At 38.3% G+C, this 17,989-nt stretch overlaps 1 protein-coding gene across 1 annotated transcript in view; it reads right to left on the bottom strand.

Moving 5' to 3' along the window:
• The window catches only part of LOC102996918 (phospholipid scramblase 1-like), a 45,846-nt gene that overhangs the window by 6,199 nt on the left and 21,658 nt on the right, over window positions 1–17,989 (bottom strand). The window contains exons 5-7 of the mRNA XM_024131794.1: window positions 15,020–15,181; window positions 12,126–12,287; window positions 11,427–11,428 (exon numbers count right to left, since the gene is read on the bottom strand). Coding sequence (XP_023987562.1) covers window positions 11,427–11,428; window positions 12,126–12,287; window positions 15,020–15,181 — 326 coding nt within the window. The remainder of the gene's footprint in view (window positions 1–11,426; window positions 11,429–12,125; window positions 12,288–15,019; window positions 15,182–17,989) is intronic.

Here is a 17,989-nt window from a genome sequence, read left to right as displayed (position 1 = left end):
TGTTTTAAAGTCTATTTTGTCTGATATGAGAATTGCTACTCCAGCTTTCTTTTGATTTCCATTTGCATGGAATATCTTTTTCCATCCCCTCACTTTCAGTCTGTATGTGTCCCTAGGTCTGAAGTGGGTCTCTTGTAGATAACATATATACAGTTCTTGTTTTTGTATACATTCAGCCAGTCTATGTTTTTTAGTTGGAGCATTTAATCCATTTACATTTAAGGTAATTATCGATATGTATATTCCTATTACCATTTTCTTAAATGTTTTGGGTTTGTTATTGTAGGCTTTTTCCTTCTCTTGTGTTTCCAGCCTAGAGAAATTCCTGTAGCGTTTCATGTAAAACTGGTTTGGTGGTGCTGAATTCTCTTAGCTTTTGCTTGTCTATAAATGTTATAATTTCTCTGTCATATCTGAAAGAGGTCCTGCTGGGCAGAGTAATCTTGGTTGTAGTTTTTTCCCTTTCATCACTCTCCTCTGGCTTACAGAGTTTCTGCTAAAAGATCAACTCTTAACCTTATAGGGATTCCCTTGTATGTTATTTGTTGTTTTTTCCCTTTCTACTTTTAATATTTTTTCTTTGTATTTAATTTTTCATAATTTGATTTATATGTGTCTTGGCATGTTCCTCTTTGGATTTGTCCTGCATGGGACTCTCTGTACTTCCTGGACTTGATTAACTATTTCCTTTCCCATTTTAGGGAAATTTTCAACTATAATCTCTTCAAATATTTTCTCAGTCCCTTTCTTTTTCTCTTCTTTTTCTGGGACCCCTATTATTCGAATGTTGGTGCATTTAATGTTATTCTGCTATTGATCCCTTCTAGAGAATTTTTGATTTCATTTATTGTGTTGTTCATGATTGTTTGTTTGCTATTTAGTTCTTCTAGGTCCTTGTTAAACATTTCTTTTATTTTCTCCATTCTATTTCCAAGATTTTCGATCATCTTTACTCTTATTATTCTAAATTCTTTTTCAGGTAGACTGCCTATTTCCTCTTCATTTGTTAGGTCTGGTGGGTTTTTACCTTATTTCTTCATCTCCTGTGTGATGAGATCTGTATTTGTGTGTTTCTCTGCCTTCTCATTTTGCTTGACTTACTGTTTTTGGGGTCTCCTTTTCGCAGGCTGCAGGTTCGTAGTTCCCATTGTTTTTGGTGTCTGCCCCCAGTGGCTAAGGTTGGTTCAGTGGGTTGTGTAGCCTTCCTGGTGGAGGGGACTAGTGCCTGTGTTCTGGTTGATGAGGCTGGATCTTGTCTTTCTGGGTGGCAGGTCCACGTCTGCTGGTGTGTTTTGGGTTGTCTGTGACCTTATAATTTTAGGCAGCATCTCTGCTAATGGGTGGGGTTGTGTTCCTGTCTTGCTAGTTGTTTGGCATAGGGTGTCCAGCACTGTAGCTTGCTGGTTGTTGAGTGGAGGTGGGTCGTGGGGTTGAGATGGAGGTCTCTGGGAGATTTTTCCTTTTGTTATTACATGGAGCTGGGAGGTCTCTGGTGGACCAATGTCCTGAACTTGGCTCTCCTACCTCAGTGGCACAGTCCTGACGTCTGGCTGGAGCACCAAGAGCCTGTCAGCCACACGGCTCCGAATAAAAGGGAGAAAAAGAGAAAGAAAGAAAACAATAAAATAAAAAGTTATTAAAATAAAAAACAAAAAATAATTTTAAAAAAATTTTAAGTAATTAAAAAAAAAGGAAAGAAGAGAACAACCCAACCAGAAAAGAAATCCATCAATGATAACAAGCGCTGAAAACTATACTTAAAAAAAAAAAAAAAAAATGGACAGACAGAACCCTAGGACAAGTGGTAAAAGCAAAGCTACACAGACAAAATCACACACAAGCATAATCATAGACACAAAAAGAGAAAAACGGAAAAATGTATAGATATCGTTGTTCCCAAAGTCCACCTCCTCAATTTGGGATGGTTCGTTGTCTATTCAGGTATTCCACCGATGCAGGGTACATCAAGTTGACTGTGTAGATTTAATCCTCTGCTCCGGAGGCTGCTGGGAGAGATTTCCCTTTCTCCTCTTTGTTTGCACAGCTGGAATTCAGCTTTGGATTTGGCCCCGCTTCTGCGTGTTGGTTGCCTGAGGGCGTCTGTTCTTCATTCAGACCCAACGGGGTTAAAGGAGCATCTGATTCGGGGCCTCTGGGTCACTCAGGCCCAGGGCGAGGGAGGAGTATGGAATGCGGGGCGAGCCTATGGCAGCAGAGGTCGGCGTGATGTTGCACCACCCTAAGGCCGCCGTGTGTTCTCTTGGGGAAGTTTTCCCTGGATCACAGGAACCTGGCAGTGGCAGACTGCACAGGCTCCTGGGAGGGGAGGTGTGGATAGTGACTTGTGCTTCCACAGAGGCTTCTTGGTGGCAGCAGTAGCAACCTTAGCATCTCGTTCCCGTCTCTGGGGTCCCCGCTGATAGCCGCGGCTCGTGCCCATCTCTGGAGTTCCTTTAAGCAGCGCTCTTAATCCCCTCTCCTGGCACACCAGGAAACAAAGAGGCAAGAAAAAGTTTCTTGCCTCTTCAGCAATTCCAGACATTTTCCCATACTCCCTCCCGGCTAGCTGTGGCCCACTAGCCCCCTTCAGGCTGTGTTTTCACAGCCAACCCCAGTGCTCTCCCTGGGATTCGACCGCAGCCGGAGCCTCAGCTCCCATTCTCCACCCGTCCTGGCGGGTGAGCAGAGAAGCCTCTTGGGCTGGTGAGTGCTGGTCCGCACCCATCCTCTGTGTGGGAATCTCTCTGCTTTGCCCTCTGCACCCCTGTTGCTGTGCTCTTCTCTGTGGCTCCGAAGCTTCCCCCTTCCGCCACCCGCAGTCTCCGCCTGCGAAGGGCCTTCCTAGTGTGTGGAAACCTTTCCTCCTTCACAGCTCCCTCCCAGTGGTGCAGGTCCCATCCCTATTCTTTTGTCTCTGTTTTTTCTTTTTTCTTTTGCCCTACCGAGGTACGTGGAGAGTTTCTTGCCTTTTGGGATGTCTGAGGTCTTCTGCCAGCATTCAGTAGGTGTTCTGTAGGAGTTGTTCCACATGTAGATGTATTTCTTATGTATTTATGGGGAGGAAGGTGATCTCCACGTCTTACTCTTCTGCCATTTTGAAGCTCCTTCTCCTATAGTGAGTCTTTTGTAGGCAGCATATAGATGGATCTTGTGTTTTATTTGGCCACTCTGTGTTTTTTAATTGGAGAATTTAGTCCATTTACCTTTAAATGGTATGTGTTTACTGTCATTTTGTTAATTGTTTTCTGGCTGTCTTGTAGTTCCTCTCTTGTTCCTATCTTCTTCTCTTGTTCTCTTCCCTTGTGTTTTGATGACTTTCTTTAGTGTTATCCTTAAATTCCTTTAAAAATTATCTTTTGAGTGTCTACTATAGGCTTTGCTTATCTGGAGAACTCTCTTTCAGTTATGAATGATAATCTTGCCAGGGAGAATATTCTTGACTAGAAGTTTTTCATTTTAGTACTTTGAATATATCATGCTACTTCCTTCTGGCCTGCAAAGTTTCTACTGAGACATTTGCTGATAGCCTCATGTGGGTTCCCTTTTAAGTAGCAAGTTTTTCTCTTGCTGCTTTTAAGATTCTCTATCTTTCAACATTTTAAGTATAATGTGTTTTGGTGTGGATCTCTTTGGGTTCCTCTTATTTGAAACTTTCTAGGAATCCTGGATTTGGATGTCTTTTTCCTTCCCCAGGTTAGAGAAGTTTTCAGCCATTATCTTTGAATATGTTTTCTGCTCCTCCTCTCCCTCTCTTCTTCTTTTGGGACTTCTATAATGAGAATATTGTTCTACTTGATGTTGTCCCATAGGTCCCTTAAGCCATATATATCCATATAATTTCCCCCCCCCTCAGTTTGGGTGAGTTCCACTGTTTCTGTCTTCGAGATCACTGTTCTTTACTTGTGCTTCATCTAGTCTGTTGTTGAACCTTTCTAATGTATTTTTCAGTTCAGTTATTGAATTCTTCAGCTCTATTACTTCTATTTGGTACTTTTTAATATTTTCTATCTCTTACTGAAATTCTAACTGTGTTCATCCTCTCCTGAGTTTAGTGACCATCTCTATGACCATTACTTTGAACTCTTAATTAGGTAAATTACTTATCTCCATTTCATTAATTTTTTTTCTTTTTTTCTGGTGTTTTATCTTGTTCTTTCATTTGGTGCATATTTTTATTTCTTTATTTTGCTTGACTCTCTGATTTTGTCTTTACATTAGGCAAAGCAGCTACCTTTCCTAGTCTTGAAGGAATGGCCTTGTATAGGAGATGAATCTTATCATTTAACCTTGCCCTTGCTCTTGCTTATGTCTCAAACTTTTGTGATTACCTAAGCATCCAGATTTATTCTTGATAGGTCCCAGTTGTTGAGGTTTTTCCAAGGTTTGTCAGTGTGCAAAAGGAGGGATCTCAGTCAGTACCTAGTTTCATACTCACTGGAAGCCAGATTCTTAAGCAGCAGCTTTTAAGGTATGCAAATATATACAGTCCTATGGGATTTCAGTCATAAACTCTGCTGGACTCCAGACCAAGTAATTCGGAGGCATCCCTTTGGTGATATTTGCAGAAATTGGGACTCTAGGTGAATGTATAAGCTCCTTCCTGATAGGTACCACTGAGCTGAAGCAAGACCAAGAGAAAGTGCAAAAATGGCATTCCCTCAGCCTATGTTCCCTGAGGAAAATTTGAAACCTCTAGATGAGTGGTAAACCTAAAACCTGCCCCTCAACCTGAGGTTTCAGCACAAGTAGATAAGCCTTTTTCACAGGAAGACTGGGGATGTGTTCCAGTGTGCTGTCTATGCCATGGTTTGGGGGGTGGTAGCCTGCTAAGAACTCTCTCTCTCATTGTATCAGTCACATGGGGCCCAGAAACACAAGCACCTCTGGCCACCAGAGCCAGGTGATCAAGAGGTATCCCCTGTGTGGACTGTACACACCTATTGGCTTTCGCAGGGCCACAGGTGAGCTTGGGGCCATGGCATGACTGCTGGCTTTAGTAAGACTACAGGCAGAGTATGACCGCCAGCACTAGCAAGGTAACAGGAGTACAAAAATGGCACCTGTCAATATTGGCCCTTACAAGGTAGAATGAGAGCATAAAAATGGTGCATTCCAGCATCTCTGTCCTCATAGTCCCAACAGGCCCCTGCCCCTCTAGCAGATGCTTTAAGATTAGCTAGTGAATCTCCTTCATGAGCTAATATCACCTAGATGTTTTTCAAACTGCTGCTTGTATGCTGTCTTGGCCAAGACAACCAAATTAACACATATCAACACAATAGACGCCCAAGAAGTAGAAACCATTTGAACCGTTCTCCCTGCTATCATTCTAGTCCTAATCGCCCTGCCATCCCTGCGGATCCTCTACATAATAGACGAAATTAACAGCCCCTCCCTTACCGTAAAAACGATAGGTCACCAATGGTATTGAAGTTATGAATATACCGACTACGAAGACCTGTCCTTTGACTCTTACATGGTCCCAACATCAGACTTAAAACCAGGAGACCTACGACTTTTAGAAGTCGACAACCGAATAGTATTGCCCATAGAAATAACAATCCGAGTGTTAGTCTCCTCCGAGGACGTCCTACACTCATGAGCTGTCCCCTCTCTAGGCCTAAAAACAGACGCAATCCCTGGGTGCCTAAACCAAACAACCTTAATATCAACACGACCAGGCTTATTCTACGGACAATGTTCAGAAATCTGCGGCTCAAACCATAGTTTCATGCCAATCGTCCTCGAACTAGTACCCCTAGAAAGCTTTGAAAAATGATCCATCTCTATACTGTAATTTCATCAAGAAGCTAAACCAGCGTTAACCTTTTAAGTTAAAGATTGAGAGCCAAGCCTCCCCTTGATGATATGCCACAACTAGACACATCAACATGATTTCTTACCATCCTATCCATAATACTAACTCTCTTTGCACTGCTCCAACTAAAAATCTCAATACACCTTTACATCCCTAACCCCAAACTAACACCCACCAAAACACAAAAACAACACACCCCCTGAAACACTGCATGAACCAAAATCTATTTGCCTCTTTTATAACCCCAGTAATACTAGGCGTCCCCATCGTCACCCTAATCATCATATTTCCAATTATCTTGTTTCCAACACCAACCCGACTAGTTGACAACCGAACAATCTCCATCCAACAGTGATTAACCAAACTTACATCAAAACAATTAATAGTCACACACAACTCCAAGGGACAAACCTGATCCCTCCTACTCATCTCACTTATTCTATTCATCGCCTCTACCAACCTCCTCGGAATACTACCTCACTCATTTACACCTACCACACAGCTCTCAATAAACATAGGAATAGCCATTCCCCTATGAGCCGGTACTGTCATTATAGGCTTCCGAACCTCACGCATTTACACCTACCACACAGCTCTCAATAAACATAGGAATAGCCATTCCCCTATGAGCCGGTACTGTCATTATAGGCTTCCGAAACAAAACAAAAGCATCTCTAGCTCACTTCTTACCCCAAGGCACACCCACCTTTCTTATCCCTATATTAGTAATTATCGAAACTATTAGCCTGTTCATCCAACCGGTAGCACTAGCCGTACAGCTAACTGCCAGTATTACAGCGGGTCACCTATTAATACACCTAATCGGGATAACTACCCTCACACTAACAAGCATTAGTCTATTCACAACCCTCATCACATTTATCATTCTCACTCTATTAACCGTTCTTGAGTTCGCTGTCGCTCTAATCCAAGCCTATGTTTTCACCCTCCTAGTAAGCCTATATTTGCATGATAACACATAATGACCCACCAAACTCACTCCTACCATATAGTAAACCCAAGCCCTTGACCTCTCACAGGAGCTCTCTCAGCACTCCTTATAACATCGGGCCTAGTCATGTGATTCCATTTCAACTCAGCTATCTTACTAACTTTAAGCCTTTTAACAAACATCCTGACAATATATCAGTGATGACGAGACATTATCCGAGAAAGCACTTTCCAAGGTCATCACACACCAACTGTCCAAAAAGGGCTCCGATATGGAATAGTCCTGTTTATCCTATCAGAGATTCTATTTTTCACAGGATTTTTCTGAGCTTTTTACCACTCAAGTCTCGCTCCTACCCCCGAACTAGGCGGATGCTGACCACCAACAGGCATCCACCCCCTAGACCCCTTCGAAGTACCCCTTCTCAACACCTCCATCCTACTAGCCTCTGGCGTGTCTATCACATGAGCCCACCACAGTCTCATGCAAGGAGATCGCAAACACATGCTCCAAGCCCTTTTCATCACAATCGCACTTGGCCTCTACTTCACCCTATTACAAGCGTCAGAATATTACGAAGCCCCATTCACAATCTCAGACGGTGTTTATGGGTCCACTTTCTTTGTAGCCACAGGCTTTCACGGACTGCACGTTATCATTGGATCTACTTTCCTCACTGTCTGCTTTCTACGCCAAATAAAATTCCACTTCACATCAAACCACCACTTTGGCTTCGAAGCCGCAGCTTGATATTGACATTTCGTAGACGTCGTATGACTGTTCCTCTACGTATCAATCTACTGATGAGGTTCATAGTCCTTTTAGTATTAACAAGTACGACTGACTTCCAATCAGTTAGTTTCGGTGAACTCCGAAAAAGAACAATAAACATTCTACTGACACTCCTGACAAACACAACACTAGCCCTGCTACTAATACTTATCGCCTTCTGACTCCCCCAGTTAAACGTATACGCTGAAAAAACAAGCCCCTACGAATGTGGCTTTGACCCCATACAATCTGCCCGCCTACCCTTTTCCATAAAATTCTTCCTAGTCGCAATTACCTTCCTTCTCTTCGATTTAGAAATCGCCAAGCTCCTACGAATGTGGCTTTGACCCTATACAATCTGCCCGCCTGCCCTTTTCCATAAAATTCGTCCTAGTTGCAATTACTTTCCTTCTCTTCGATTTAGAAATCTCTCTCCTACTACCCCTTCCCTGAGCCATCCAAACAAACAACCTAAAAACAATACTTACCATAGCCCTATTCCTAATCTCCTTATTAGCAGCTAGCCTGGCCTACGAATGAACCCAAGAAGGCCTAGAATGAGCCGAATATGGTACTTAGTTTAAAGTAAAATAAGTGATTTCGACTCGCTGGACTGTGATCAAACTCACAAGTACCAAATGTCCCTAATCCACATAAACGTCATAATAGCCTTCTCCATATCCCTCGTAGGCCTACTAATATATCGATCCCACCTAATATCCGCACTGCTCTGCCTAGAAGGCATAACACTATCCCTATTTATCTTTACAACCCTCACAGCGCTAAATTTACACTTCACCCTAGCCAACATAGTCCCAATCATCCTTCTAGTCTTCGCAGCCTGCGAAGCAGCTATCGGACTAGCCTTACTAGTCATGATCTCCAACACATATGGCACCGACTATGTCCAAAGCCTCTAGCCTTACTAGCATGATCTCCAACACATATGGCACCGACTATGTTCAAAGCCTCAACCTCCTCCAATGCTAAAATTTATTATCCCCACTATCATACTAATTCCACTAACCTGATTATCAAAAAATAATCTAATCTGAGTCAACTCTACAACCCATAGCCTATTAATCAGCTTTACAAGCCTACTCCTCCTTACACAACCCAACGACAGCAATCTCAACTGCTCCCTAACATTCTTCTCTGACTCCCTCTCCACACCCCTCCTAATCCTGACCATATGACTCCTCCCCCTAATACTAATAGCAAGCCAATCACACCTCCTTAAAGAACCACTTACCCGAAAAAAACTCTACATCACAATGCTAGTCACACTACAAGTATTCCTCATCATAACATTCACTGCCACAGAACTAATCTTATTCTACATCATATTCGAGGCTACGCTAATCCCAACCCTCATCGTTATTACCCGCTGAGGCAACCAAACAGAACGACTTAATGCAGGACTTTATTTCCTCTTCTATACATTGCTCGGATCACTTCCCTTACTAGTAGCACTAACTTATCTACAAAACACAACAGGAACCCTAAACTTCCTCCTAACACAATACTGAGCTCAACCCTTATCAACCTCCTGATCCAATACTTTTATGTGGTTGGCCTGTATAATAGCCTTCATAGTAAAAATACCCCTTTACGGACTACACTTATGATTACCTAAAGCACATGTAGAAGCCCCCATCGCAGGCTCTATAGTACTTGCAGCTGTACTATTAAAACTCGGTGGTTACGGTATGCTACGAATTACACCCATACTCAACCCACTCACAGAACACATGGCTTACCCCTTCCTCATACTCTCACTATGAGGCATAATCATAACCAGCTCCATCTGTTTACGCCAAACAGACCTAAAATCACTTATCGCATACCCCACAATCAGCCACATAGCACTCGTTATCACAGCCATTCTCATCCAAACCCCCTGAAGCTACATAGGAGCTACCACCCTAATAATCGCCCACGGTCTCACCTCATCCATACTATTCTGCCTAGCAAATTCAAACTACGAACGAATTCACAGCCGAACCATAATCTTAGCCCGAGGCCTACAAATCTTCCTCCCATTGATAGCAACCTGATGACTACTAGCAAGCCTAACAAACCTCGCCCTACCCCCTACAATCAACCTAATCGGAGAGCTATTTGTAGTAATATCAATATTCTCATGATCAAACCTCACCATCATCCTAATAGGAACAAACATCGTAATCACCACCCTATACTCCCTATATATGCTAATTACCACACAGTACGGCAAACACACATACCACATCAACAACCTTACCCCCTCCTTCACACGAGAACACACCTTAATAGCTCTACACATCATCCCCCTCCTACTCCTATCATTAAATCCTAAAATCATTCTAGGTCCCCTCTATTGTAAATATAGTTTAAGAAAAACACTAGCTTGTGGAGCCAGTAATAGAAGACTAAATCTTCTTATTTACTGAAAAAGTACTGCAAGAACTGCTAACTCATGCTCCCATATCTAACAGTATGGCTTTTTCGAACTTTTAAAGGATGGAAGTTATCCATTGGCCTTAGGAGCCAAAAAATTGGTGCAACTCCAAATAAAAGTAATAAACCTATTTACCTCCTTCACCCTACTCACATTACTAATCCTAACTATTCCAGTCATCACACCCAACACAAACCTCCACAAAAACAACAAATACCAAGCCTATGTAAAAAACACCATCTCCTGCGCTTTCCTCACTAGCCTGGTCCCAATAACAATATATCTTCACACAAACCAAGAAGTACTTATCTCAAACTGACACATATGTCAGTTTCTGCATATGAGCCATTTAAGAGTGGAATCTCTGTTCTCTACAGCACTTTGAATCTCCTGAACATTAGCCCTATTGGTTTCCAAAGCCAGATGTTTTGGGGGTTGTCTTTCAGTGCAGGTCCCAAGGGTTGGGGTGCCTGAAGTGGGGCATGAACACCTTGCTTCTCAGGGAGAAGATCTGTATTTGTGAGACCCCTCCTGATTGTGGGTCACTCTACCAAGTGTGGGTTTTTGGGTGAGAACACATCTCTGCCTCTCCATCCTGTCTTGATGTGGTCTTTTTATCCTTCATTGTTGAAGAGCTATTTAGCTAGTTTTCAGGCTTTTTTCAAAGGGAATTATTCCATGTGTAGCAGTAAATTTGGTGTGTCCATGGGAGGAGGTGAGTTCAGGCTCTTCTTATGCTGCCATCTTGAACCACTTCTGCTATTGATTTATTTTTAAAAATATGTTTACATTCACAAATATATTTAGCATTTTATTTTCTCATAAATATTATTGAACTTCAGATGATTCTTCTCAGATTATGTTCCTTCCTCCTGATTTATCCCCTTTAGAAATGGTCTGTATGTGTAAAACTGTGTTTTTTAAAAAACTAATTTATTTATTTTCCTCTTCTCCTTGAGATATGTATTCTTGAAGAAAATAGAATTTGAGAGTTAAGATCGTTTTTTTAATCAATACTTTGAAGATATTATTCTACTCTCTGGCTTCCACTCTTTCTGTTGAGAAGGCAGTTGTCAGTCTAATTGCTTGTGGGAGATTTATCTTTTCTTTCTGGTTACTTATTTTTCTTTGCTTTTTTGCTGCTTCACTGTGATTTATATAGATGTTGCTTTTTAATTATATTACTTAGGATATATTGTCCTTTCTGAATCACTGGATTCATGTTTCTTCTGGAAATTTTTTAGCAGTTATTCTCTATCCTATCTTACTTACTTAGAACTCTTGACTTTCATGTTTCCTTGTCTCTGTAGTTCATTATGAATAATTTCCTCAACTATATCTCTCAGTTCACTAATTTTTTCCTCAGCTACATTCGATCTGCTATCTAATCTGTTTATTTTTCTTTCTCCAAATTTCTTAATACTGTATGATTCATCCCTGTGTACCACTTCTGCCATTTCCTGTCATTTCATAATATTTGGAGAATGAAAGTAGTTGCTTATGTTCATTTTCCCCCAAGACACAACTGAAATCACAAATGATATTTTCTTTTTAAATATTTCTACATATCAGTGCTCTGTGATAACTTAGATGCGTGGGATGGTGGGGGGTGGGAGGGAGGACAAAGAAGGAGTGGATGTAGGTATACATACAGCTGATTCACTTTATTGTACAGCAGAAACTAACACAACATTGTAAAGCAATTATACTCCAATAAAAAAGAAAATTATGTGTAGCCACAAAGCAAAATATATATATATATTTCTACATATCTGTGGTTTCAAATTAACAATGATTACTTTTTAAATGAAATGTTAAAAAAGGTACTTATTATAAAATTTTAAATTGTTGGAAATAATAGTAAATTACATTGAATGAGACATTGTGTTCTTATTTTCAGTGACGTAGTCTTGTTTTTCATTAAGGCAAAGGAATTCAACTTTAATGATCACATTTCCAGGACACTCGTTTTTATTTTCTTTGCAATGTGAACACTCAATCCATGATGTAATTTGGGGACCTAGGACTAGACCAAAAGCACAGATTGCAATTGATCTAAGTGATTTGAGGAGAAATATTAGCGAAAGTATAGTGATAATCTCAGAAAATTAATGTGCAGCTAGAAAGAATAAAAATAGACTCACAATGAGGAAACTTGCTCCGAGCATCAATGCTTTTATTTTGACATCAAGATCAAAAGGAAACTGGATCCCAAATTTATTAGCATTGGTAAAACGTTCCCTCATAAATCCAGTCCACTGATTTGAAATCTTACCAATAACCATTTCTTCATCCAGGGACAAAAACTAAAATAAAAAATATTTTTAATCTTAGATAAAATCTCTGAAATAAAAACAATAGGCATTCCCACATCAATTTTAGTAATTAAATATGACCCATATGAATTATAATTATATGTAAGTTATAATATAATCTGAAGTAAAAAGAATATGCAATATGGACACAAAGTAGCCTATGAAAACATCTACAGACAATTTCTACCTAAAAGAAAAATTTCAAATTTATTGGATACAAGTGATCTTATTTATATGTATGTGTATAATACATATATTATGTTTTATATACAATGCATATTATATATAAAATTATATTAATGTATATAATTTGCTTAAATTTGATCAGAGAATCAATTTAATTAGAAAATGAAAACCACTAGCTTTTCAGCTCTTTTACACAGTTAACTCTTTCCTAAGAGTCCTGATTTTCTGAATCCCTCTACCTTTACCTCATCCCCTTTTCTTCTTTACTCATCTGGACTCCCTGGAGCACCACTTCTTGTACCAAGTAATATTCATTTCTCAACCTAAGAGATACTCATGTAAATGTAAAACAATAAATCTATGATAAATGCTACTGCTTATTTTGTAATGAATGCCAGAAAGGAAAAGGTAGCGTGATATGATGGAGTATAATAGGGAGATAATAGGCAGACTAAAAGAATTGGGGGGATGGTTTTAGAGAAAAAGAGGGAAGATGCCATTTAAGCTGAGATTTGGTGGATCAGCAGGAATTAGTGACAGAGGAATAGAGAAAGTGAGCACTTCCTAGAGAGAGTCAGCTACATGTGAAAAGGCTCTGGTTTAGGAATGAACATAGCTGGAGCGAAATGAGTGAGGGGGATAGTGGTAGAAAGTAAGAAAAGAGAGGTATGCAGGGCTAGGTCATACATAGCCTTGTAAGTAATGTTAAGGAATTTGGGGAGAGAAATATGGAAGAGTTTTACATAACTGTATCAAACTTTTCCAGTTTTTCCAGAGCTCTGAATACATCATTCCCCCTCACCCTCAACAATACAGCTTATATTTTCCACTGAAGAGAAAATAGAAGCAACTGGACAGGAACTTACTGGACTCCCAGATGCCAGTCTAGAAAGTTATTTTATCTGCACCAACAGTTCCTGCTTCCTTCCTGGTGTGATTAATGGGCCACCTCTATGCCTGTTTGAGGCCAGTTCCCTACATGCCTTAGTCCCATACCAAGAGACAGGGTTCATTAAATATTCAATTTCTGTTGTTTCCCCACACTTTTCCTCCAATTTGGCTTCTTTCCTTTAAAATCAAAGCATGCTAAGGACATACCTTTCATAAAAATACCTCCCTGTCCACTCTATGTCCCCATCCAGCCAGGAACAAGACTATGGTAAGGTAGGGAGACAAGTCATACAAACGCAGAGTCAGTTTCTGTCTTAACTTAAATTTTTGGTATTTGTTCCTAAGAGATTTTTTGCATTAATTTTGATGTTTAAAATATATTCAAATATCATTTATCTTAATTTCTAGGCTTTTTGGTGTCCCTTTGAATTTTGTACCTGAGATAAATATCTTATTTGCTTTACCCTAGTCCTGTCCTTTAGTAGTCCTAGCTACTCCTTTACCTCTCTTCTGTTTTTCATAGCCAAAAGCATTAAAAGGTTTGTCCATATTCATGCAAAAGATGCACATTCTCACAGAATCATTACCTCATTTCTTATTCCTTGATCTTGGAGGTTACCCATAAGTGCCAGCTTTAAAATGGCTTTGCTTCAAACTTAGAAGAAATAGGAAATATTCTATGCACCTTAGCGATAGTTCTTAAGACACTAGAATAAAGTAGGATTTATTGTACCACAATGTGAGATACAAGACAATGATATTATTAAAAATGAGGCAAGGTAGCTTTGGCTTCCAGAGTTTTATGCACAGACCACGCTGTTGCATTGCTTTCCAACTTGAAACAGAGAAGAATAGAGTCTTAAATTTTTCTAAACTAAACATTATTATAATTAATTTTTAAGTATGTCTTAATCAGTACATGTAAGTATCACTAAACTGAATCGACATAATTCTAAAGAAGGAAAAAAATCAGGCAGTATTTTACCTAGGCTGTGTCCAGATTTCTGACTAGACATTTCAGATATTAAAACAAGCAAACATGTCCTTGATGAAAGACTGAAAAGCAGGCTTTTTTCAAATTGAATATCTTATCAAACCAAGACGGTATTCTCTGTTGCTTAGGAATCTTCAGATTTAACCAAGTGTAGTGGGATGTTCATTAACTATATTTAGTATATTTAGTAGTTAACTTCCTAAATTATTATCTGAATGTTGGCCATAATCTGAGAAATAAATCAGTAAGCACATAAAAATTTAACAAAATTTTATCATGCCAGTTTCAGAATTTTATAAAAATTAGCATTAATCTCTTATCTATAATTAATGCTGGATTATGTCATTGTCCATTGCAGTAGTTAATTTTTTCTTTCAACATTCCTTGAAATATTAAATATAAAACTTGTTGTTTGATAGCTATACACTTAAAATATAGATTAAAAAGGTACCTTATAAGCTTCACAAACTGTAGGTCTTAATTAAGCAAAGAAACTATGAATTAGAAATTCAATTTAAAAATTAGGCAAATAGTTATAGTAATTGTAATACGTTTTTATTTTCTTTTAATCACATTAATTATGTACATTAGAAAATTATCAGATTATTAACTAATTTGAGCATGATAATTTAAAACATAATGAATTACTCACATTAAAATTTAGATCTTTGAGACAGCTAGAAACCACACATGGCCCTCTGATTTTCATTAAATCCTCCTTATTCTCATTTTTTATTTTAAACATTGGTAAAAACAGGTGATAGTATTGATAAACATATCCAATTTTTCCTCCAGGAGGAGCCTCAACTTTTAGCTACAAAATATTAAAAAATGTAGTATTAATCAAATGAAATATGTTTGATTTCTAAGCAACACCGTATTTACTTATATGCTACCTTTTACTTAGCTTTTTGTATATGTGGACAGAACTTCGTGAGTTTAATGAATGACCTACATTTGAGAATGGACATGGAAGTAAAAAAGGATTTAGTTGTTGAAATCCCTGAGTTGAGATCTGATGCTGCTGCTCACTAACCACATGAAATATGGACAAGTCACTCACCTCTCTGAAATTAATTTTCCATTTGCAAAAGAGGGATAATAATAATCTTTAGGTGCTTATGAGGATCACTTTTTAAATTTCCGTGCCCAATAGATATGCCTTAAAAACTCCAATCACACCATAACTGTTTATCATCCAACATGCCAAGGACTTTTGTACCTCTATGCCAATGCAAATATGAATTCATTGAAATTCTTCATGCTCATTGTGATTTAAAGCCCAGTTCATCAGAATCAATAGAGACTGATTCAATAAATTATGGTATATCATCCATACAATGGGTTAATATGCAGCCATTTATGAGAATGAGAAAGCTCTATACATACTGATATAATCTTCAAGTTAAAAAATTGTAGAAGAATATCTGCCAATTGTGTACCAAACACATGACACACATACACACATATATATATGTGTATATGTATACATATATATAGCATAAATATGCATCTGTTATATAAATATTCATAGAATAATTCTGGAAGAATACCTTAACTCATAATAGCAGTTGCCTCTGAAGAAGAATACAGCAGATATAGGAAATAAGTGTTTGAGAGACATTGGTTTACCTGAATAACTTTCTTTGCTAACTGACTTTCTTTCCCTTTCTTTCTTTCTCTCCCTTTCTTCCTTCCTCCCTCCCTCCCTCTCTTTTTCTCTCTGTCTCTTTCCTCCCTCCCTCCCTCCGTTCCTCCCTTTCTTCCTTCCTTCCTTCTTATATATATATATAAGTATTACTCTTTCAAAAAATAAATGGAGACTGTTAAGTCAAGATAGTGGCAGTGGTGATGTAGTCTTTGAATCTTCTCAAAACCCTCATAAAAAGGATAGAACAAGTATGATATGTAAACAAAACCAAAGCACTGTCAAATTATTTATCAAAGTAGATGGAAAAATTATAGCCTCACATCTTAAAATACAAGTAGATGTAGTGAAACAAGTGATGGCAGCAAGATATTCCTGAGATCCAAGGAATCCAGACACCACTAACAAGTATTCATCACAAAAAGAAAGGGATCCCACTCAGAATAAAAGCTCAAAGGACCAGTCTGAGAAACATAGCTGAAAATGGGATGGAACTTCATAGCTCGTAATTTGTAGGCAGTATAAGAAGACTGTGGGAAGATTGACGGGGGCTGAAGTTGTCTAGGCATAAGAACTTTTTACAAAATCATCCATCCAAGACTCCCTTTCATAACAAAGTTTTACACTGACAAATTGCTGGGAGTAGAATAAAAACTGAGTAAGACAGGAAGATCTGGGATTAAAGGAAGAGAATTTCAGGTAAATGTGGAGGAGGTGTACAGAGAAGGTAAATCTGAAAAAGAACCAAGAAACTATATTCCTAACATTACACAATGAAACAGAAGGGGAATCCCTAGAACTCTACTATGAGAATCTCTTAAAATGATTCTGAAGATAAAAACTGGACGTGAGTCTACATTTGGAAAAGGGAATGGCACTAGTTGAGTTCCTTGATTTTTGTGGCTTCTTATTTGAGGTCTGGCCCCGGTCAGTGCTGCACGGGGTTGTGAAAAGTTTTTAATATCAGTTTCTACTTTAAGGAGGTAGGACAAATTGTAGAAGTAAGAAATAATGAAAGATTAGAAGAAAAAAAATCAAAGCAATAGGAAATGGACCAAAAAATAGAAAACAAGTAAAACAAAGCTGATTCTTTGAAAGGATCAATAAAGTTCCCTAAGCTAAGCATGAAAAAAGAAAGAAGACACAAATTACTACTGTCAGAAATGAAAAGGGGGCTATTACTACCTAATATGCAAACTTAAAAGGACAATAAAGGAATATATTAACAAATTTATGCCAATTAATTCAATAACTTAGGTTAGACAAATTCTTTGAAAGACACAAATTATAAAAATGAACTTAAGGAGAAAAAGAAAATCTGACTACCCCTATATATATTAAAGAAGTTTTGAATTTAAACCTAAAATCCTTCACACACCCACTATTACAGGCTTAAATAGCTTCACTGTTGAATATAATCAAATATTTAAGTGAGATATGATACTAATCCTACACAAACTCTTTCAGAAAAGAATAAGGACCATTTCCAACTTCCCTTATGAAACCAACACTATCCTAATTCCAAAGCCACACAAAAACTTAAAAGAATAATACAGACCTATATATCATACACATAAACACAAATTCTTAGCAAAGTGAATCCAGGAATATATAAAAAGAATAAGAGATATGTCCAAGTGGGATTTACCTCAAGAATGTAAGGTTGATTTAACATTAAAAAAATCAATTGATGCAGTTTACATATTCACAGATTAAAAGAAAAAAGTCATATAATCAAATGAATAGATACAGAAGAATATTTGACAAAATACAAAGTTTATTTATAGTATAAACTCAGAAAACTAGGAATAAAAGGGATCCTTTGCAACCTAAGAAAATATATCTTAAGAAAAACTACAGATAACCTCATACTTAAAGATTAAATCTTTTCTTCAAAATCAGTAGAAAAGGCAAGACTATCCTTTCTTACTTCTGTTCAATATTATAATAGCGTTCTTAACCAGAACAAAATGA

This window comes from Physeter macrocephalus, chromosome 1 (assembly GCF_002837175.3).
Source record: "Physeter macrocephalus isolate SW-GA chromosome 1, ASM283717v5, whole genome shotgun sequence".
NCBI classification, from domain to species: Eukaryota; Metazoa; Chordata; class Mammalia; order Artiodactyla; family Physeteridae; genus Physeter; species Physeter macrocephalus.
Note: the sequence above shows the minus strand (reverse complement) of the source record. Positions and strands in the feature narration are given on the sequence as shown.